The sequence below is a fragment of the Metopolophium dirhodum genome, chromosome 3, assembly GCF_019925205.1.
Source record: "Metopolophium dirhodum isolate CAU chromosome 3, ASM1992520v1, whole genome shotgun sequence".
In the NCBI taxonomy this organism is placed as follows: domain Eukaryota; kingdom Metazoa; phylum Arthropoda; class Insecta; order Hemiptera; family Aphididae; genus Metopolophium; species Metopolophium dirhodum.
In genome coordinates this window covers 15,113,091-15,137,849 of record NC_083562.1, presented here as the reverse complement: position 1 = coordinate 15,137,849, position 24,759 = coordinate 15,113,091, and the positions used below count along the sequence as shown (strand labels likewise).

The window sequence follows — 24,759 nt, the reverse complement described above, 5'->3', positions numbered from 1 at the left end:
CAAACAATTCAATTTTAATTGGATTATATTAACTAAATTATAAGAAATGTTTACTTAATTTTCAAAATACGATACATTTTACTAAAAAAGACTTAAATTTGATGAATACAGTAATGCGTACTATGCATAACACAAAATCTAGTTTAAAAACATTATCATAGTTATATTTGTTGTTCATTCTTGTAGACATGTTAAGTGTTATAGATAAGTAAGTATAAGTAAGTAAGTAAGTCACGACATTTTAAAATGTAAATAGCAACTTCCGAGTGACCATTGGATAACCCAAATTACAATAAAAAATAATTAAATAATAAATAATATACATCGAAGAGCTCAAAATAATACTGATGCGCTATCATCACAATCGTAGTCATTTGTTGCAATGCAAATTAAATATAGTGTTTGAAACAAAAAATATTAAGGTTTGTTGGTATCCAATTATGTTCAGTTAATGTTGGTTTTATTTTTTGTACAATGGTGACTTTTATTTTGATAATTATGAATCCAAACATTTTGCATTTTCAATGAACATATTATTAAAATTTTAATTACATATCAATTATTTACATATTCCATATTTACGATTTTATTACACATCTGAAAAACTGTAATTAATAATTAATACTAATATATTATCGTGTACATGTCACCAATAATTTATTGTACAGGTATGAAGCATTATACGAATTAACATTAGTCATGCAAACTTTAATTGAATAAACCTAAGCCAAAGATGCCAACAAGAATGGAGACTAGTAAAAATAACAAACCGAGAGAAATAAAATCAACCACCCTCCCATGGATACACGACGTATCACTCCTGCACAGACATTAAACTATAATCAACAGATTAAGAATTGGTTACACCTTATACACTCATATATCTAATGAACAAAAATTAACAGCGTAAATGCACCTCATGCAACACCACAACTACTGTTAAACACCTGTTAACCGAATGCCTCATGACAAAAGATAGACTGATGCTCCCTTACAATCTATGTGAAATACCAGCACCCAACACAGAGCCAACATCGATTCTTCTTCAACTCCTCAAAGAGGATAATCTTATCCAGAAAATATAACATATACAGCGCATAAATAATATCAAATGTAATTTTTTTTTTAATTTAATTTTTTAAATGTTATGCATTTTCAGAAACGCCAAAAACCTTAAATGTAAATTTAATAAAATTTATAAATTTAAAAAAAAAACTTAAATTGAATATCAAATTGATTTGTATACATAAAGTGCCATAACGATTTTACTTGCAAGGATGTAATATTTCTATTTTTTCTTGGACTAGGATAATTTATTAAAAAAAAAATAATAATAATAATTTAAAAATGCAGTTACAGACTTATACATTAGCTATAGAAGTATTTTTAATATAGAAATAATAAACAGAATTATAATCATAATATTGAATGAATATACAAGAATTAAAATATTTTTAAGAAATCCTGCATGGGCAATAATTTAGATTGATTTATATATTCTAACTATCTAACTTTTTTCAAAATAGTAACTGCTCTATTAAAAATATATTTAGAGCAGTTGTGGGTACATGAACCACATCGTCCACAACATGAGCTTGATTTTTTCTTTTATCAACATGGCGGTCGAATGATAAAGCGTGTGCCCGCATAAGTAATAGCCATATTAGTCCGCTGTATCCTTCAAAATATGAAATTATGCGTGCATTAAGCATTTGAGCACAATATAATATGGACTTCACGGAGGGCTTAGATCGTAATATGCGTCGACATATAGGTACAGAAGCATAATATCATACGTATATTTTATATTAAACCGTCGGCCGTCTCGTCTCTTATAAACGAATAACGGAATATTCGAAAGAACCGTCCAAACGCGTTTTATTTATTCTCAACGCGAACGGATTTTTGAGACCACCCACCTTTTCGAATACGTCTATTTCACGGAATATGGCACCGCAGAATATAACGCTCACGTACAGCCATTTTTTGGCGATTTTCAGACCGTTTTTATATCGAAATTCCCCTTGAACTATACTATGAGAGTATGTGACCTGAAAAGTTTGACAAACTACATACAACCACGACGAAGTTAACAAAAATATGCCCGGTAAGTAAGCTCGGATGCTCGTTGTGCACTCGTAAAATAGTATCGTTTACTATTTAAATAAAAAATATTGGCAAAGTTGAGATGTTCGGACAACATACGTGGATTGCGTTAAGTTGCTAATCAAACTAAAAAAAAAAATGTCTTATTATAAGAATTTGCACATTCTAAAAACTTTTTTTAAATTATTTAAAAAATATATTGGCAAAAGTTTGGAGTTGATCGAAAACCATGTGGGGGAGGAAGGATGCTTGAATTTGGTACACGAATAAATATAAAATAAGTAGTTGCAAATTCTAAAAACAAGGTTTAAATTTTGCAAATCATTTGTAAAATATTGGCGAAGGTTTGGAGAAAATAAGACAACATAGGGGGAGGAACTTTACACACGTGGTTTCACCATTTTTTTGGAAGTCTATCATTCCGTTTCTTCTACTGAAGAAATTAACAATTTATCACTTTAAAGAATCGGCTTGATTCCGACAAGCAAGAATCAAACTACATAAAACTGGTACTACTTCTTATTCTGTCCAAAAAAGCATTGTCCATACAGAAAAAAAATAACTATAAATGATCAAAAAAATACATAAATTTGAAACCAATAGAGTTCTACTGCTTCATTCAGAACCAAAAACCTGTTAGTACACGATATTACAATGAATGTAATAATTAAAAACGTCAGATATTCATGATATTTGTACCCTGAAATTTGCATATTATATAGTATTATAGTTTATGTGCAATATGCTTACTCTGCTATAGTCTATATAATAATATATTATTTTTTTTCCAATATTTTTTTTTTTACCACTCCGTGAGACGTGAGGTTCATTACTGTCGTTATTATATTATGATTATCATATCATATCGTTCTGTGCAGTCAACAGCTGAATAAAATATTAATATTGTGCCAACACGGATACGCGGCTGCACGCCTGACGCGTAATGTGACGTTTGCGTACCTATAATACAAGACGTATTGCTCTAGTGATCGATCATCGGAGATACACGACGTAATAATAATAACAATATTATAATTTATAATATCTACGCTGGGCGTCTGACACGATGACAATTTATTTAAAAAAAAAAAAATTGTGTGTTGGAATAAAACAAATGCGACGATAATAAGAGAAACACTAGGTGCGCGGCGGCGACCCCTGTTGAACTTTATAATACTATACGAGCTTAATTTGTCGACCGTTTTTAACCGGTGGGTTTTCGTTGATTAAAAAATCATAATAACGGGTCGACGCGCACATAAAAACGCGAACGCGGCCGCGCGAACGGGATAGGACGTATAATAATAATATTATTAAGTACAACAATTTTTCACATTACGGACGCCACCCCACCGCCACGCTAGTCGGCGTTGACAGGTAAATAAAAAATATATAAATACATACATATTTAAGTGTATGCGTTTTGTTGTTGTTTTTTTTTTTTTTTGTGAGGACGATGTATAATAGCGCACGTCACAAAACACACCCCGTACGTGAGTATACGTCCAGCAATTATTACGTCCTCAGTCCTGTAGATTATTATTTTATGCGATTTACATCGTGTACTGTGCAGGTGCGTAGTTTATTATATCAAAATATTTGTTAAATATTGGAAATTATATTATTGCGCGGTTGTGTAGGTACTTGTGTGTCCCGAATCTACGAATTTTTGTATCACCGCTGTAGTAGGTTGAACGGTATTTTTTCGCGGTACACGAGTCATGATACTACAATCTAATATCGTTTCCTGCTTGATGGTTCATACCATGGGACATGTCCTCTTTGTCAGAATAGAATATTATACCCATTTAACTCACTTCTTTTCTCAATCACCCAACCACCTGCCTCAACATGCGACCAATGGTGGTAAAATACATTTATCATGGTGAGGGATGATGCTGATTTTATAACATGCACTTTAGTCATTAAAAATATAACTTAAGGTTTATTGACAACCCCACGATGAATAGCCACTATATAGCCGGGCCGTCGAGACACCTGCAAACGTTTTGTGTCCGATAGATTTTTGTGATATACACGAGTTGTGCACTAACAAAAAAAGTTTACAAAAGTTGTATGCCAATAAATTCAAATCGAGGAAATTTGTCCATTGCAATATTATATATATATTTAGGTATACATTTCTAATTTATAAAAATGAATGGTCGTTTGTTTGTTCATCATCTATAGACACAAAAACTATTGAATCGTTTTTTACGCACAATTTTAAATGAAACTTTTTTAAAAAATCTACTTTTCTTCGGGACTTAACTCGTGTACCCTTCTTTTATAATTGAGACACGACTCATGATTCAGTCATTTAGTTGGAAGTTTGGAACACAACTCGTTAACTGTGGTTGAGATTACTTTAGACTCTTTAACTACACAATTTATAAATATTATAGTTTCAAATTAACATTTTAAACATTTTTTTAATTTAACTATAAAAGAAATGAGAAAAACATAAAAAGTAATACCTTATGATATAAATGTTTTATGATTGGAGGTAGGTACTGTTAATTTTATAATTATTCTATTTATATAAATATTTTCTTTTAGCCTAAAGATCATTTTATAAGTTCATTATTTATCTCCACCAGAGTTTATTGTTTTTATAATCAAAAAAAGAACTATATTGTCGAAAATAGTGAATAAATATTGTTATTTTTCAGATTATGAAAAAATAAATATTATTCACATTAAATTTTTTATAGAAATATCAATAATATAGTTTAATAGGTATAATATAATATTATAATAAAATATAAGAATTGGAAATAAATTCCATGGGGGGAAATATATTCTCCTCATTTTCTCCATTTAAATAGTACTTCGCTCGTGCAACACATGCAAGAAAACCCTTACGATCTATCACATTGTGACTAAATGCCCAAAATACACTAAAGAACAAAAAAATCTTCATTACCCAGCGTCACTCTAACATGCACTTAACGAAGAAAACACGAATTAATCTAATATGTTTTCTATAATATAAACTTAAGTAAAAATATTTTAATAATTGTAAATATTAAATAATGTTAATTTTTTATTTACTTTTAACCTGTTACTAATCTAAAAGTAGACAAATAACCATAGCTCTTAAAACCTTTACATATATTTAAAAAAATAAACATTACATAAGCTTAAATTGTTTACTATAGTGTGTCTACCGAGAGAAGGACAATATTTTGTCCGTGTTAACGCTATTTAGGCGTTATCACTATAATTATTAAAAAAATAAAAATAATATGAGAACGATATCGAATGTAACGTTTTTAAGGGTTTGTCGGTTGCAGTGATGATGTTGAGTCTGTATATTATTGGAGGATGTAATATATTTTTCTAGTAGAAATAGGTACTACTGAATTTTACGATCTGGGGTGATTTCCGGGAACCTCAGAAAGTCGGAAGTGGCTATAACGTAATGCAATATTCTACGACCGAACAGCTTTCTACACAGTGTTGAGTGTTCTTCAATCATAATGAGTTCCTAGTTTTTGCAAACAAAATTATGAGAATAAAGTGAAATATTATAATAATATAATATACCAATACTGAGTATAGTCAATACTACATTTTATTATTTTCAGCTCAAATACAACTGTTTTTGATTTTAACAGTAATTTATTGTCATAAATCAACGGACAACTCGTTTCAACATTTAATTAACAGTGAATACCTACTAAAGTTCTACCTATATCAATAGACCATAGTAATAGAGATTTAATCAACTAAATTTCAATATAACAATACATTATTACAAATACAAAATGTAAAAACTACAATGATACTTCTAGCTACCTACATTATAAGAGTTAATCAATAGTGGACCCAGAGGAGATTTAACGGGTGCCGATTTGATTAAAAAGCTGAACAAGTCGTTGTAATCGAACCATACTAATATTATTATTCGAAGTTTTATAATCTAAGCATACGTCGGGGCCGTCATGGTTGTGGTAATCGTAAGTCCTTATAACATATTACTACTGTCATCTTACTGGACTAGAATTCGACAAAACAGCTAACTACAAGTCTGAAAATAAATAATAAAAAGTTGTTGTGGATAATAATATTATTATTTTATATTGGTAGTTTCTCTCAAAACCAATATAATATTATTATTAGTATACGCGTTATCCCAGATCAGTGTCATTCATAAAGTCATATCATCGTTACCTACGTTGACAGTTTTCTCGGTAACATCAAAATGTGTATTGGTAATATTATATATATATCATATATTATTGTAATACCCCCAGGTTGAAGGTAGATGCTATAAAGAAACAAACAATATTGGTGGTTTGGTCACGGTGAAACAGAGAAAAGGTTTATGCGCCCGATTAACCGATGTATACGAATGATGTATAATATATAGCACGATACCACGGTACTGGAGAGAGAGGAAAATCGGTCACGTACACATGGTACATGTACAATATGTTATTATTATTGTGTAAACCAGCACGCAACCGAAGGTCATCGGACGGTTGAGGGTGGTGTCAGAGATGGGGTGCGATGGGTGGGATTGCCTCACCGACCAGTGCGCAGGACGTAATTATGATAGGAAAGAGGTCATCTGCACCGACCGCGATGCCCAGAGAATTGCATAGGCTGCAGCTATAGATATGAGGCTGCAGGTCTGTTGTACATATTATATTATTTTTTACACGCCCGTTTCAAAGGTATATATTGTATTATTGTCATTGAGATGGGGATTTAAATGATTTTAAAATGTTAAAATAAGAAAACCACCCTTAAAAAATGATTTATATTTCACTACTAAAAGTCTAAAAAATACAAAAAATGTCCCGATTATGTTTTAATTTTTATTAAAGAAAACAAATTGTTGAAGTATTGTTTATTACTCTAAAAATTACCAAAATAATTTATTGTTGGCAGCTTTAAATTTATTAAATGTTGCTTAGTATGCATATTGCGTTTATAAATCTTCGTTATTCTAATTTCTAAAGCTCCGTTATAGCTCAACAAATATATACCAACATACCGTTTATCTAATATTAAAACTAAACAATTATTTGTTGATTATAGAATTAAGTCATTATTATTTTATAATTATTTCGAACAATAATTATCGATTATTCAGTTGTTTTATATCGTCACTTTTAACTAGAACCAACAAAAACCAATATCTGAATTTATTTACTTTATAGGCATAAATGTATAATATGCAGTATGCACCTATGATTGTTCAACTCAAATTTATTAATACAACATGTTTACTACTTAATTCATATAATTGTATAAAACAATTTAGTCTGTTCTTATTATAATTAGTATATATAGCATTAATTATTATTTATTTAGACTACAATCAACTGTTATTTAGAAAAAATTGTTCACATTTCAAAATCTAATTTTTTATTTAAAAATGCTTTGAAAAATTCGAAACAAATTTCAAATTACATTATATTTATTTATGTAATCAATCTTATATAAATAGCGCAAATATTATAGAATTTAAACAAACGATTAAACGTTATATTTTTAATAGAAATTTTTATATAGGCAATATTATACGTACAATATTTTCTACTGCAACAGACGACGATAGTAATTTACGGAAACCTCATGTGCGTGAGTGTAATATTGTAGGCATGTATACACTATAATACTCTGAACGAATTTATTATTATTAGTATTATGTGAGCACACCGATAGCCGAATATACTATATCTATGTACACTCTGTACACGACCGTGCAACCACCTATATTGCCGTATACCCACGTCACAGCATCTTTCCAGTCTGCCGACTTCGTTAAAATCTCCAATGTATTTCGGTCACGTAGTTAAATTTGTTCGGCTGACTGAAAAAAAAAACGCGGTGGCACATTATAACCCTCAGTGAGGGGAACGCAGGTGGATAAAATATAAAATAAAATCAGAAGAAAAAAATAAATCCTGATAAATATAACGCGACAGCGATTGAAATATCTTCTTCGAAAAGTAAAAACGCAAGCACGTCAATGACCTCTTGGACTAAAGTTTATTGAAGCACATATGCGTCATCTGCGTCAAAAAGTGCTAAATAACGACTAATTGTCAGGAACGTTTAAGGGGATTTTCAGTTATTTTAGACGCAATACTAATACTTTGTCTATCATACTGGTGGTCCAATGTTATAGTAATATAATGCGATAATATTTTTGAAAACTGATTTAAAATTCGTTATTATGTCTGCTTAAGATCCGACAGTCCACTTTTTCCAATTTCACCCTCCAACTCCTATAAATTTGATTTGAATATTTTAAAATTTAGGAATTTTTAAACGTTGATTATTCATCGGAATTAAAATCTGAAATCTTAAAATGTGGACTGATCGATCTCAAGTAGACATTGTAACGAACTCAGATCAGTTTTTTGAAATACAATCGCATCATCAGTAGAATGGACAAAGTGTAAGTAAATACAAATATGAGCATAAATTGTTTACCGTTCACTCGCTAAACGCCGAGGTAGTGACTTGTACGTGCGTGAGCGTGATCCACTATTTCTTTTACACACAGTCACACTCACACACACTAATGATCACTTACTACACACACATTTACATGACCCGCATCCTTGCAATTTAAAAATCACCTGTTTTTAAACTCCTTAAAAATTGTCCACCACATCCCCTTACCTCGTTGAAATACGTAGGTTCCCGAAATTTTTTGTTTAAAAATCGTTTGATTTTGAATAATTCTTCAGTTTAAATTCTAAATAATGATAATATTATAGAAATCGTATATTACATACATTCCATATTTTGCTATTGTAAAAAATAAAATATTTTCAATCAATTTTTAGTAATTTTTGTACTCCAATAAATTCAAATAATTAATATATTAAACCGATAATACTAATAAAAAGTAATAACTAATTTAAAATTGTTATGCAATAAAAATTAATCAATTAAGTTTATAGCTAATTATGTATATTGACTATATTGTATAAGGTACCAATATTCAATATCAACGACTATTTTAACTAAGTAAAGTTTCAAAACTTGCTTTAATTTTCATTGAGTTCTACAATTAATATTCTCTAGTCTCTTGATTTTGTGTGATGTAGAACACTAGTACACGGCCCTAATGTTAAAAAATTTGTTGAATTAAATAGTTTTTCTTTTTAACAATTATATTATGAACTATGTGTAATAATATATTTAAATACCTACTAAAATTCTGCATACCTAAATAGTAAATAAATATCAAAATATTTTGAACTCGAAAGATAGTATTTTTATTTAATTTTATACTTTTTGTTGCAATTAGTCCATAAAGTGGTTATCGTATAAATTTGGGAAGTAAAAACATAGAAAGATTAAATAATAAATCCTGTATAGTGAAAGCATTATAAAATACGGAATAAAATGTTTTTTATAGGGAGGAGAAATTATTTTGAATACTGAAGGGGATGTAATAGTGCTTATTAATTTTCATTATTAAAATATTCAATTTTACGTTTGATAAAATTAATAAAAACATATTCTTTTAATATAGAAATATTTTTATTTGTTTATAAAAAAACTAATTATTAACATAAAACTTTTTTTATTTATAGAATTTATACAAATATTTATTTTTATATAATGAAGTATAATATTTAACTTAACAAACACAAGTTACTAATAAAATAAAATATTTCAATGTTTTAATATTTTATCATCACTCGTATAACTTTGATTTTAAATATGGTCAATAGTTACTGATATTTAAATGCAATGTATATAAAATGTTTTGATGGATATTTGCTGGATATGTTTACAATAAACATTTCCTCAAACAAAATGTTGAAATAATGAGTGTTAATTAAACCACATGCAGTATACACCACAAATATAGGTGAGAATGTAATAAAATTAACAAATATTATGAAAAGAATGTGTTTTACAATAAACCATTGGGGGGATAAATATTACGTGTATATTACGAAACAGATGGTATTTTTCTAAGAACTATCATGAACCCGTTTTTTAAATAAACCAATTAAAACTTTTAAAATATTCAATAATTCTGGTATATTCAATTAATACCCGCGAGGTATTTTTAAAATATGTAATATAACCAACAAACAATCAAAGATCAAAAGAATAATTTTTTTTCTTTACTTTAGATTCTAAAGTAGAAGCATATTTAAATATTATTGTAATACATAATCAAAACAGATTGAAGTAATTTCTATTGAGAAAAAAATATATTGCGATATAGTATCAATTATATTAATATTTTTACATAATACTTCGAATATTTTCTATACATGAAAATTCAATTAATGTTCAGATCGATACCTAATGTGATACGTGCATTATACAATAAAATTAATTTCAAACGTTTTCAACGACAATTATAGTTATAACAATATGTTATCCAGAATATTTAATTTAGTTTTACAATATAAATTCAACTATTTAATTATATTGACAAATTTACATATAAGTAATCTACAGAGAAAATGAAACCTTAAGTTTAATTTAAAACGTACTAATATTTGTGAATGATTTTGTATGATATAGCAGTTATTTTTTACATAAAAAATCATCTATAATAAGGGCTGCAAAAATAGTCTTAGTCTAAAATTTAGTGCAAATTGGGACTGATGACAAACGATTATAAAAGTCCATTGAATTTTTATTAAAAAATTATATTCATCCTGACGCAAATTTTGCTCCAAAATCATGGTCTGAATTTACGCCTAGTAAAATAAGAACTACAAACGCATGTGAATTCACACTGCAATACTATATTTTATTCTGCTCGCCCAAATATATTCCAATTTAAACACGTTTTAAAAATATTCTAATCGACGTTTATATGAAAACAAGAAGCCCAGAGGGAAGAAAAAGAAACTGTAGTATATCTAAATCGTGAAAGAAAAATGACAGAAAAAATATCGAGAAAAATTAATTGCTACAAATTAGTTAAATCTGTATCTTATAAATTTCAACCCAACTTAACCTAACTTATTAGTTATTAACTACTATTAACAAATTGTAAACATCAGAAAAAAAAATATTTTTAACCATACCATATAATAACTATATGTTCAGGTAAGTACAAACCTAAGTCTGTAAAAATAGCAAGGAAAATGTTATTTTTCTGTGACCTAACTGGTGCAGTAATCAGTATGATTTTTAACACAGAACCCAACTAGTAAAATTTACCTAATTGATATGCAATTTGAATATGGGCCCAACTAGTATGCGCCGTTAATAACTAATAAGTAAGCTACATTTTACACAATTTACTGTCAGTGCATGGAGCTTATATTATATAGGTAGGCACCTGGTATAAACATATTGCAAAACAATACTGAAAGAAAACTTCTTAAAAGTTATTTTCTAAACAGTTTATTACAAGAAAAAAATATTTAATTACAAATGTGGAATTGTTTTCTCCAAAATAATACTATAATTAGAATTGTTGTTGGTATCAATATTAAAACCCTCAAATATGTGTCTAATTACCTACCATAACTTGAACTATTACTTGAAAATGTGTATTATATATACAAATATCCACTTATGATATGATATGATATTATATATTTACAATTTTAATTTATTTATTGATAAGTTGGTTATGATAATCTAAAATAGTCAAATGTAATTTGAATGTTGAATGGATTTCATCATTTGCATAGAATATATTATTAATAATATTATTACAAAATATAGTGAACAATACAGTCACATTGTCTTAGTCTGTGATACGGTTTACACTTTTTACTAAATTATTATTATTTATTTATTTTATATATTTAATATATTGTAAGAAATTGAATATTATCACTTACCGGCCTCTTTGTGGTCCAGTTCCATAGTCATAAGAAGAACTAGAGACTATGTCTGAATCTAGTATTTTACCAGACTCCATCCCCAGCGAATTATTGCATTCATCTGAAATTAAAATTAATGGTTATTAGTTATTGAATTTTAGTATAAAATATAATTATTGTTACCATCGATTTACAATAATAATAAAATAAAAAGGTATAGAAAATCATTATTTTGTATTTGTCTCACTTCGCTCACCTCAACACAAGCTAGTAGTGAGTTAAAAATATTAAGTTAAGGACCATTTAGATACGTGTAGAACTCTGTGTGCAGTCTGGTTGTAGAGAAATATTTTGTGAAAACAAATATTATTTTAAGATCGTTAAAAATATCAGACTCATAATAAATTACCAACTGATATAAGAATATTATAGTAAAAATATAATGAATGGATTTTAGCATACTATCTCTGTTTTAATTTTTTTCTTGAAGGACACACTAATTACATTTCTAATAAAATCATTGATGACCACAGATAACAAAAAAATATCTAGATAAGATAAAGATAATTTTATATAGAACTATCTAGATTCAGGCGAAGATGAAAATTTGAATTTTTATATAGAGAATACGAAGATATTTTTATATTTTTAATTTTAAAGGCATACAAAAACAAATATATTATTTCATAATTATTGTTTTTTATTTTTGTGTTACTATTATTTTATAATATAATATACGTATATTTGAATAAACGATTTAACAATTATTACTGTGTTGGTATGCATGCAGAAACATAAGCAGCATCGTCAGGATCAATGTTTAAATGAAATCGTGATTTTTTCGTGATCTGGTAGTTTGATAAAAATTAGATGTCACTCAATTAAAAAAAAAATGGTAAATCTTTTCAGGAGTTCATAATTTTTAATACTTTAATCGTTTGGTATACTACAAAAGACGCCAGATCTGCTTGAAAATTATATATGAACAACGGTCTATAGGTACGTAATAAACTGTTTTTTGTGCATGTGCTCTTCATAACCACGTGGAGGGAACTTTTCCTTGTGGTGATCCTCCCCCCAAGTTTCCGAGTGCCATTTATTGACACTCAAAGTACAAAAATATATGATAAGGGACCGTGCCATTCTCCCACTCACGTTCTCCTCACACAGTAATAATTACACTAAATGAGAGGCTCTATTCCCTCAAAGTTGACCCTTGGGTCACATTAAGTTCCTTATCTACTAGTAGTAATTAATTCTGTGTTGGTCTTTCTTGACGCTGTCACTCTTCTTCCTCCCTGGTTGACAGAATATGCTCTATGAAACTACTTATTGTGTCCCAGTGTTCTTTACTCTCCATCATCTTGTTGACTGCCGGCCTCAGGAGTGAAAACAGCATTGATCTTCACTTCCAACTCCCTTCGTTGCCTCCACCAGCGGTCGCAATTGAAGAATGCATGATCGGGATCATCGATTAGTGCTTTACAGTCGTGACACTCAGGGGTGTCCAGCTTCTTGAAACTAAACAAATAGCTTCCAAAGCACCCATGTACCTTAAGAAACTGGGTGATGTGGTAGTTGATAACGCTGTATGTTCTCATTACCAAGGTTGCAGAATTGGGATCAGTTTTCTTGTCCAGTGGTGGGTCTTGGGCTGTCCCCATTCACTCTTCTATTCTTGGATAGAATCCGTTCTTGTTACCAGCTTTAACAAGAGTTTTGGCCAAGCCACTTTGCTTTGTCTGTTTTGAACTTCTCAGTTTCAAAGGCAGTGTACCTGCCACAACTAGTATCGCGTTGGTGGATTCCGTCTTGCGTAGGCGCATGTTATTCTTATAGCCGTCCGTCGTTGAGGTCCCGACAGCACCCTTATATTTCTTTACCAAAGCTGATGTCGAGATCGGGGCTGCGTACAACAGCTGGCTTTGGGCAACGGACATCAGAAGTTGGCGTTCCTTCTGTTTTGGTCCTCCTGTGTTTAGCATTAACCTTGCCAACGAGAAACCGGTCTTCATGGCCTTTGCAGCTGCACACTCAAAACGTTTACCAAACCCAAGCTTGCTGCTCAGTTCGATGCCCAGATATCGTATATGTTCTTTAGGATGGAGCTGGGCGCTTTCAAAAAGAACCTGGGGGGTTGATAGCCACGCTTGGTGGTCAACATGATTGCTTCCGTTTTGGTAATGTATAGCCTATTCCACCCATTTGGCAACTATATCCAAAGACAGATTCATAGCCTCTTCCAGATTAGTGGTAGTGTGTCTCGTCGCCAGGATTGCACCATCATCAGCAAAAGCAATATTAAGATTGAGCTGGATATTTCTTGCATGTTTCGCGGCATCTTCGTTTTCAGAAAGTCATCGTACATGACGTTCCAGAACATTGGTCCAAGGACTTGGCCTTGAGAAACGCCACTGACGACTGCATGTCGCTCTGATTTGCTGTATAGAAGTGACCTGTTGCTGAGGTAGCTTCTCAGGATACGGACCAAATACAATGGGACTCTTTTGGAGATCAAGGCCTTCTCTATCCTGGCCCATGAAGCTGTATCAAAAGCATTTGCTACATCGAGAGAGACCATGGTGCATATCTCTCTCTTGCGCAGAGGGCATTTGCCTGCTTTGTTCACCACATCCATTGCCAATGTTATCGCATCTACTATTGATCGTCTTTCGCAAATCCGAACTGGCGATTACTGGTTCCCCCTGTATACTCAAGATGGACTTCCAACCTCTTCTTTATGACTCTTTCGAAAAGTTAGTCGATTGTATTTATCCAACAAATGGGTTTATATGGTCACGGTCCTTTAGTGGTTTGTTTCCCTTTTGAAGTAACACCAGTTTGGCTACCTTCCAAGCCCTCAGATAATACCCCTCCGCAAGGCACTTGTTGAGAGTACCGAGTATAAGCTCCGGTTTTTCGCCTTTATAAACCTAATAAACATAACCAGTCTATTTTAATACTTGGCGTTTAAAGACGTGGAAACACGATATTATACGCACTGATAAAAATTCGCATGCAACGCGTATGAAAACGTAACTATATAATAATATTGTTCAGTTTACATGAACTGGCACTACTTCCTTAAAGCACGTATCAATCTAACGTGTTCAAAATTGTAATTTTTCATTTTCCTTAAGTATTGTATATTATATATTATTCTTCCTCCAGTATCGTAACACTTTGGTATTATTTAACTAAAAAAATAAGCGATGTATTACTACCAGTAATTTCAATTAAAAGAAAAAAAAGATACAATAAATCATATAAATACTACGGACCAATGATTATGAAAAAGTTGCGGTTTCTACCATGTTCTTTGATCTGTATTAAAACATTTTTTTTACTCTTTCCGGAAGTCTATCAGAAATATTGATAAATTTATTATTTACTATTTTTTTTTTAATTTATTCATTATTATGTAATTTTGAACAAAATTTAAAACGTTCTTGTTAAATTAGAGTGCTCATAACTCCAGAAGAATAACTATGAGGTAAGTCAATAGCTTAAGGAGTTCTCACGTTGTTGTTTCCATCTTACAAACTTACTTATTCATTTTGGAGAACCAATTATTTTGTCTTGTTAGCTTTAATATTTGAGTGAAATGTCATAATACTATACTTCAAGTAAAAAAAAATTATCAGTGTTTGTACGTTGACTTTTACAACGGATTAATTTTTAAGTGAATTATGACTTATGTCCTATATGTAATATAACTATTACAATAAAATTGTATTTAAAAATAAAATATTGTAAAAAACTAAAATTAAGTCCTAAGTTTAATATATACTTAGATAATGAATTAATTCACTTGAATATTAAAGCTTACAGTACAAAATTGGTTTCGATGGACTCAGATTAGGTAGGTATATAGTGAATGTTTGGAAGAGGACTAACAAACACATTCGAATTGCAGGCGTGGCACGTAAATAACAATTTATTAGTCCTTCATTTTATTTTTCAAACAAATAGCTGTTAGTTAAACATTATTTTTCAATACGTGGATGAATAAAATTAATACAAATCATAATACCTACTTGGATATTCATATTATTATACTAAACTATTATTATATACGGCATTTATTCCGTGAAATTCACAAGCATCGAATCCCCATTGCTCAATTACAACTATTTATAGGAATTATTATTTATTATTCATCAGTGCACAATTTGTATTATAATATTTTTATACAATAATTCATCAGTATAATCTTTACGTTAACCACTATTGTACATTTTTATTTCAATAATGTATTGTTTATTATTATGCATTATTTAGTGCAATACATTCTGTTTAAATCAAAATGCACTGGGCAATATAGTTAGAAATAATTAAAAAATAAAAGTAATAATATGAATATTTTGAACCTTTTGTTGTAGCAAGTTAATAAATATTATAATAATATATCCCTTCTATATATAGATAGGCCATCAGTGCAGTATAATAATATCGGTAATAAAATATATAAAATCATTAACTTGGCCTACTCACAAATAAAGTCAGCGTGCGGTATTTTGGCCGGAAAGAATTGTTGCCTAAATTATGAATAAACTTTTCACAAAAAACAGACACAAAAACATTAAAAATATAAATATACACTTGTGTATACAAATATTATAATAAATTGTTTGACTATTTGATACAAACTGTTGTTATGATAATATACTTTGTCTGAATGGAGCAAAATGGAGCTCCGAGCTCGGAGCTACGATTAAATAATATATAAACGAATAAAAACAGATATTGTGGGCAATTAGTGTCGCTACGCTATGCACAAGTATTTATTGTATTTATTATTTATTGCGTACACTATACGGTACTATTAGAGTCGCATTCACGACCAAACCATGGGGCTAGGTAATTAATATCGATGATATACAGACGGTTTGTGGGTGTCGGAGGCGACTGGACAAATATAATAGGCCGCTTGCTCGTCATCCGTACAGTAGAGAAGCTGTGCTATGATTTCGGCGTGGAAACTGAAGGGTAATATTATAATGCAAATTGCACATTCGCACACTGACAATAATAATAATAATAATTGTAATAATTATTAGAAGTATATTACCTACAGTATTATGATTAGGTATAGGCGTATAGCTATATAGTCATTTATACCGGTACAAAACCATACAAACTTGTGAAGTTCACAGGGTAAATGTATGAAGTATGATCAGTCATCGTATTGTGATTTGTATTTATGAACTGTAGGTATTTATCCACATATTTACTAACAATACTTATCTACTATTTGTAAACCTAAGTAAACTGTTAAAACTAAAAATTATAAGTAGCTTTTTTCTATGGTTTTGAAATTCCTGTTTAAATAATAGGTGCTTACAAAACGCAATCAAAACGAAAATCTACGATATTTAGATGTGAGTAGCTTTACGTATTCAACACCTGTTGTGGACAGAAATAGAGTCACGTTTGATAAGCGTTGTATGTGCGTTTTCATCAGCGAGCGTTTGATGTGAAGCGTGCCTATATAGTATACAAGAGTCACGTGTAAAATAATAACAAACCGTATAAATGATTAATGATAATGTACCTACTATTTATCATAACTTGGAATTATTTGAATATTTACTGTGATAACAAAAATAAAAATCCATACTCAAATTTATTTTCTGAAGTAGTGTAATATTTTATTTGATGATACTAAAAATAAAAAAAATTTAAATTAAAAGTAAAAATAAATTAATCTAAATGAAAAATAATTAAAAAATAACATAATTTAAATTGTCCAGACGAGTTTATTTCATTTCACATACAATTCTAATCATATTTATCTGGATAGATGATATAAAGATAATAAAGTAGTTTTATTCGAATAAATGTTTGTAGGTACCTATACTACCTACTGATCAACATCGAATAAAACGTAATGCACAATTACTAAAATTATAAATCAGTTAAAATAATTAATAATTACAACACGTCATTAACGATAGTATACTGTTTAAATAATACAATAAATAATTATATTCAGTACACAAATTAAAACTTTTCGTTACTGCCAAACAAGTTTTTACATATTAATTAATAAACACTAATTGATAACAATTTATCGGTTTCGTAAAATGTATTATGCCAATGCTTCTTTTGTTCATAGTTATATTAAATGACAAATTATATTAAATATTATGTGTATACTTAAATTGTATTTGGTTCATTATTAGGAAATACTAAATAGCAATAATATGCTGTCAAAAAGTATTTAAATCATAGAAAACCATTTACCATAATATATAGAACGCGTATAATTTAACATTATTTTAAATATTAGGTATGTGATTGCGTGGGGAAATGCAACCCACATAAATATAAATATAATTTAAAATTATACTTTTCAACAGTAGGTATAAGAATCAAGGCTAGTATTTTCAATTGTATTTGAATTCTAGAAAAAACCTAAGTTTGTTATGTAACAATATCTGAAGTAGGAGGCATAATTAGAGAGTTTTAAACGCAGTAACATTTCAGGGGGGAAATACCTCACCATTACATCAACGAAATAATTAGGCCATTGTATACGTAGGTATTATAATATGCAATAACAACGTAAAATGTTTTACTATTGTCTACTTAAAATATATTATAATTAATAAAGTATATACATTATACATACATACATACATAAATAATTATAAAATATTAACCTAAACTCCTTCTTTATGAAGCACTTGAGCGTACATTTAACTGCTTCTAGAGTGCGTATAATTAGGTCCTTTATTCAAAAACTGTGATGGGTTGGTGCATTACGTCTTTTCGGTATATTGCACTCTCGACCGCCTCTTATTTGCGTCCTTTATATTTTAGAGTATAAGTTATGTTATAGAGTTAAGTATAGACGTATTATAGTATTATAATATGCATGCATATATCATATTTTCACGAAGGTATATAATAAATATACACCACCGAAATTTTAAAGTTAATTTAGAATTTAAACAACGTCTATAAAGTATAACATTGAACTAAGTTCATGAACTCGTTAATTTTCTCTAAATTAACATATTTCGTTCAAGTTTTTAAGTATCGAAAACAATGGGTTAATAAGTCCATCAGGTTACTAACGTTTTTCAAGTAATAAAAAAACAAATTCCCATTGCCCTAGAACCAGTAGAAACAAATAAGGATATAATTCACATAACGTCCTTCCTTCACATCCAACATAACGCATTAGTATACACTATGTACCTACTATGTAAATTTATACCACTTTAATTTTTATTAAAAAGGATACTCAATATAGTAGGGAAACAAAAATCCAGTATTAAAATTTGCATTTATTTTTTATATTGTAACTTTATTAGTATTACTTAATAGTTATCGTAATTTCAATATTTTACTATTTACTATTTATTGTTTTATTAATTATCAACTCTTGACAACCTAATAAATGTGTCCAAAAAAATCGTTCATTTTGGAACGAATTTTTGAAATATTATTTCAATTTTTCTAACCCTATATATTCCTATTGAAGCATAATAATTTACGGGCTTTGAGGCAAAATTAATTTTCAGAATAAAATCAAGTTATCAAAAACATAAACCATTGTAAAAATTAAAAATAAGTTGATTCAAACAAAATGTGAATTTAATTAAATTTTTTTTATGCATTTTGAACTTTGAATGAATGAACGATGAGATAATTCCAATGTCTGCCGAAATTTTTGAACCGGAAACAATCACGCTAACATCCATCGTATTCCTAATATTGACATAATTTATGACACGTTTTTTGAGTGGGTTAGTAATATTATTAATTATAACATTAAATTACGGTATAGGAATATACAGACATATACGAGCTGAATGAGCTTGAATGCATTTATGATTTATCCAAACCCGAACGGCACTCCTGCACGTCTCCGTCAGCCACGTTGTTGTATTAAAAAAATATATAATATATAATATAATTGTAATCTCCATTTTTTTTTTGTTTTCATCCATCTGGATAAATCCACACACAAATACATTCCTGGTATTTTATTAAATAATCGATTTATAATGCGTACGCTAACGATAACTCGTATTTTATTCGCCCTAACCATTGCGCACACATATATGTATACACAACCACGTGTAGATATATAATATTATATATGTATGCAATATTTTCGTATAATTGTGCGAGTGTGTTGTAATACTACGCGTATGTATAGTGGTCATTTGGTATAATCACTTGTTGACCCTTATAATACGTTCGCGTGGTCTTAGCCATGTATCCTTTCCGGGTGGTTCTTCGAAAAACCTACGAACGGGCGAGGTTGGAAAGCGGCGAGGCCCGGGGTCGTGCGATTTATCCCAAGAATATTATAATATGCATATATACGATAATTAATGGTCGGCGGTTGGTGGTAGGAAATTAATAAATTAGCCGGACAACGATTACAGAGGCCGCGCGCGAAGCTCAAATGCGGATTGGCGGGCTGCAGACGATTAGTGGTGGGCCGCGGGTACGTACAGAAGTATCTATCTATATATATATATATATATGAGGGGTAACAGTTGGGGGGTGGACGAGGGGTGAGAAGGACGACGAGACGGACTCTAGAGCCGAAGAGGAGATGTGGAACGATGGCAACAGCAGCAGCAGGCGTCCGACTATATATATATTCGCGGGGTGTCTGCAGTGCATTGCGCGCGCGCCTTTTCCTTTTGTATCGGCCCGTTGATTTATAGCGTCCATCCATCATGTTGCCGATGCAGCGGCGGCGGCTAACAGTTTTTGAATCTAAAAACCGTCTCGCTCGTCGTCGTCACCGTCACCCGCTCCCCCCCCCCCCTTCCCCTCTCGTGATCGTAGTTTTCCGACCGTCGGGCATCGTCTGCGTGCGCAAGCGACTTATTGCAATTTGCAACCAGGATGAAAATATTATTTTTATTTTTTTTTTTAAGTTATCCCGTCACACAAACTCGCCGGCGACGTTAATTAATTTTATTTTTAAACCAACTCTCGGACGGTTAATCTCGATATTATTATTATCGCTTCCGCGCGATGAGGGTCACGCTTCCGCCGCTCCCGTTAAAGTATATTATAGTAGCGTATTATAATCGTCCTTCGTTATTATTTTATAATCCGGGGACGGGGCAATTAGTTACCTATACATATAATATATTATATACCTTTAAGTTAGTATTATGATATACTTTGGTCAATTCTAATAATTACTTGCACCGATATTATGTCTTCAATTTGAAATCATACGGGTGCTAAAGTATTCAAACAATAACTATGAACAACTTGAATGATTTTATTCCTTACAAAAATTCTATAAATTACAAAAAAAAAAAAAATAATAATTGTGGAAGTTTAGAAAATTTTTCATAAATTATATTCTAGTGAAATTCTCATTTTTCTCCCCATCTGATGATAAAATTGCTATTTTCCTACGGTGTACTTAACAATAATATTAAAAGGTAAACCTCTTTTTAAATTATTTATGGTATACATACATAATATTATGCATACTTTTTTGTATAATTATTCTATTCTATGCAATATTTATATTGTAAATACATCGCACAAAATCTAATCGTTCGATAAATACGAAATAGATTTTTTATTTTTAATAGTTACGTGTCTTATATTTATTATAATTTAATATCAAACTTAAAAATAATTCTTTTAATTAGTTATATTACCTTCCGTATTTGAGTAGATTAAATGTACCTACATAGGTATTATATATAATTCCGTAAAATTTGAACAGTCGACATGTTACTTTTAACGAGTGTACGTATGTCTATAGGATTTTATACTTTCATTTGTAACATAAATGCTATTTTTATGTCTAACTATTGGTACCTTAAAAGTTTAGCACTTTGCAGCGCGAAATATAACATTATTTGAACAGCTATACAATTTTATTACTCGTTTTATGCGACAAACATTTTGTGAATTTATGGATTATAAAAAAACATAAAAAGGGAAAAACGGTCGGTTTTTACTGTCCATTCCGTGTGCCTGTAGTAATATATTACATCATCTAGACTCTAGAGAAATAAATACACGTGGTTACCATCCAAAAAAAAGATATCGGCTACGAAAGCCTGGTTATTTTAGTTAGGTATTATTAAAATATGTACTATCACCGTTTTTTCCCCTTACATATTATTAGCCAACCCACCCACTTAAACTATGTGTTTATTTCTCTATCAACCCCCCCCCCTAGTCTATTTAGTTCAAAACTTATACATATCTATTTAAATACTTAGCAGAAACTAATAATTGAATCTACGATTGGCCATTTTGGTCTATTGTTACGTAAGACAAAAACAAACGCATTTTACAATTTTTTGAATTTATCACGTAGGCATCGAATAGTTATTTAGGTATGATATAGGCAATTTTAGCGAGAACTTTGGAAAACCTTATTAAAAACAGTTATTATTGACGGCGGCAATCACGGTATAAGACACGTCCACGCGTCTTATTTACAATAATAAATTATGTCAGCACGTTCTCGGGTAACTGTTTCACTTTTATATACCGTTTGGAAAAAGTCGTATCGTTACACGACGCACCAACACATGCACTCTGTATACCTAACAAAGTAACTTACGACACGTGGAGTACTCCACCGTGTCATCTTAATATTATTAGCGGAGATTAAACACTCAGTAGCTTGCCAGTCCTCGCCGAGTGGCAAGTGCCGACCCACGGAGATTTATCGCGAAAATAAAATATTACTGCCATAATTAACACGAACAAAATGATGGACTCCGATTTCAACGCGAGAGACTAGATCGACTTATATTATGATAATATAATATAGGTACCTACTGCACGCACAGCACCGCAATAAGGCCCAAGTATAATATAATACTATACGTATATTATATATACACCTAATATATTATGTACTCTGCAGCTGCAGCAGACTTTGTACGCCCTGAATAATTGGATAGGTATGTGTGTGCTCATATAAAATACACACACGCACAACACACAAACACACACATGATAATATTTACAATATTATTATTCGTATAATAGGTACAGTATAAATTTATAGTGAAATACGCGTATCGTATATACATATACCGTTCTCGTATATTTATACTATATATATATATATATGTATATATTATATAATATGTATATATGTATACATGTGCAATGTGTATATATATATAAATATTGTTATTATTATAATATATACGCGGAATGTTATTATTACGTCGACGATGGCGAGGAACAGACGCGGGAAAACACCAATACCCAATCCCTACAGGGAATATAACGAGACAACATATTTACGTCGTATATATAAAGGGCCCAATAAACCCTAATATGAAAAAAGATACTAGACCACCGCCACTGCCACCAACGATATCCCTTGACGTTTTTAATGCCGAAAGCCGCCATAAAAGTTGATGATCGTTGTGTTCGCTTCGCTCTCTTATTATACGTGTTTTATATATATATATATATTAACACGTGTACGATCGAACATATTTCAAAATATTTCTAAACGAGTGTTTTCCGTAAAAATTATTGCTAGAATGTTAAAGCAAATACAATTTGCAGTATGGCAACTATTTTTTCTTTTTAATTAAAAACGCCGGGCATTTAATGAGGGTCAAAATATATAGGTACTTTAATACAATTCTTAGCTTTACAGTATATATACCAATGTCATGAAAAAGCAATTTGGGATTCTTACTAATTTCTGCGTTGACTTTAAATGACTTTTTAGACAGTTGGATTAAATTCTTGAATTTACAAAAAATAATTTTAAATAATATATGTGTTGGAAATGTACCTATCAGTTTTGAGAGATTTCCTATCACTGGTAGACGGTAGTAGTTTTTTTTTGTAAATGCAATAATATAAGCAACAATGCACTTACAGTTTTGGGTTAAGGTTAAATTTTTAAAATCTACTTTTATCATTATAAAACATAATTTAAGATTTTGGTTCATGGTTTTTATTAGGACTTATCATAAAAAATATTGATATAAAAATTGTAGTTTTATTAGATTAATGATCACAAAAAAATTTTAGATTATTATTATTTAGATAATTTGTTTATATACATATAGGTATAACTCAGTATAAGTAATATATATATAGGGATTCGCCAATCATACTTACTTCCCTTTCTCTTCATGTAGTTATTCAAAAACGGATTTTCGTAATTTTTAAATACCTATACTTGTTGTTTAATAACTATATTTTCAAATTTTTAAAAATGTTGAACTAAGTCTGGAGTGTTCTATGACACTGCTGTGTCCCTTGGAGATATAATAATAATATAATATTTTCTGAATATTTTGACGTATCCTCCTGTTACACCCTATATATATAACTATAAATATATACCCCTTGTTTAACCGCCATTAAGACGTATTATACATTTATATTTATATATTGTACAAAATAGTTAAATTACACAACATGTTGACATTAAAATTTCTTGGCAACAATAATAAAGGTAGCAAATGCGTTTTGTATAACATTGACGCAGCTATTTAGACAATTTATGGTTGTTGAAACTAGGAAGTCGTAAATAGGTGACTATCAAGTCAACTTTCAAACACCTCTGATAATACATAAAAGAGCAGTATGTAACATATTTTTTCATCTTTCAATCTGTGTACTACCAGGTAAAATATTTGATACAATAATTTAGCTCCCAATGACAGAAAGTAATAAAATTATCTCGATAAAATCGTACAACGGCGTGTTTGGAAGTATAAAAAGATAGGCACGTTCAATATTTTTCAAGCACTTTTATAACATAAATATTTTGGTCTAGGCATTTGTATATTATGTAGATCATTAGAATTCCATCCACATTTCACAAATGCAGATTCGGTATTGTTCGTAAGGCGAATATAGTTATACTACCTAA

The 24,759-nt window shown here is 30.1% G+C and overlaps 1 protein-coding gene across 1 annotated transcript in view; it reads right to left on the bottom strand.

The window, feature by feature from the left end:
- The window catches only part of LOC132942049 (discoidin domain-containing receptor 2-like), a 278,081-nt gene that overhangs the window by 166,629 nt on the left and 86,693 nt on the right, over window positions 1-24,759 (bottom strand). Inside the window, exon 3 of the mRNA XM_061010339.1 lies at window positions 11,907-12,009. Coding sequence (XP_060866322.1) covers window positions 11,907-12,009 — 103 coding nt within the window. The remainder of the gene's footprint in view (window positions 1-11,906; window positions 12,010-24,759) is intronic.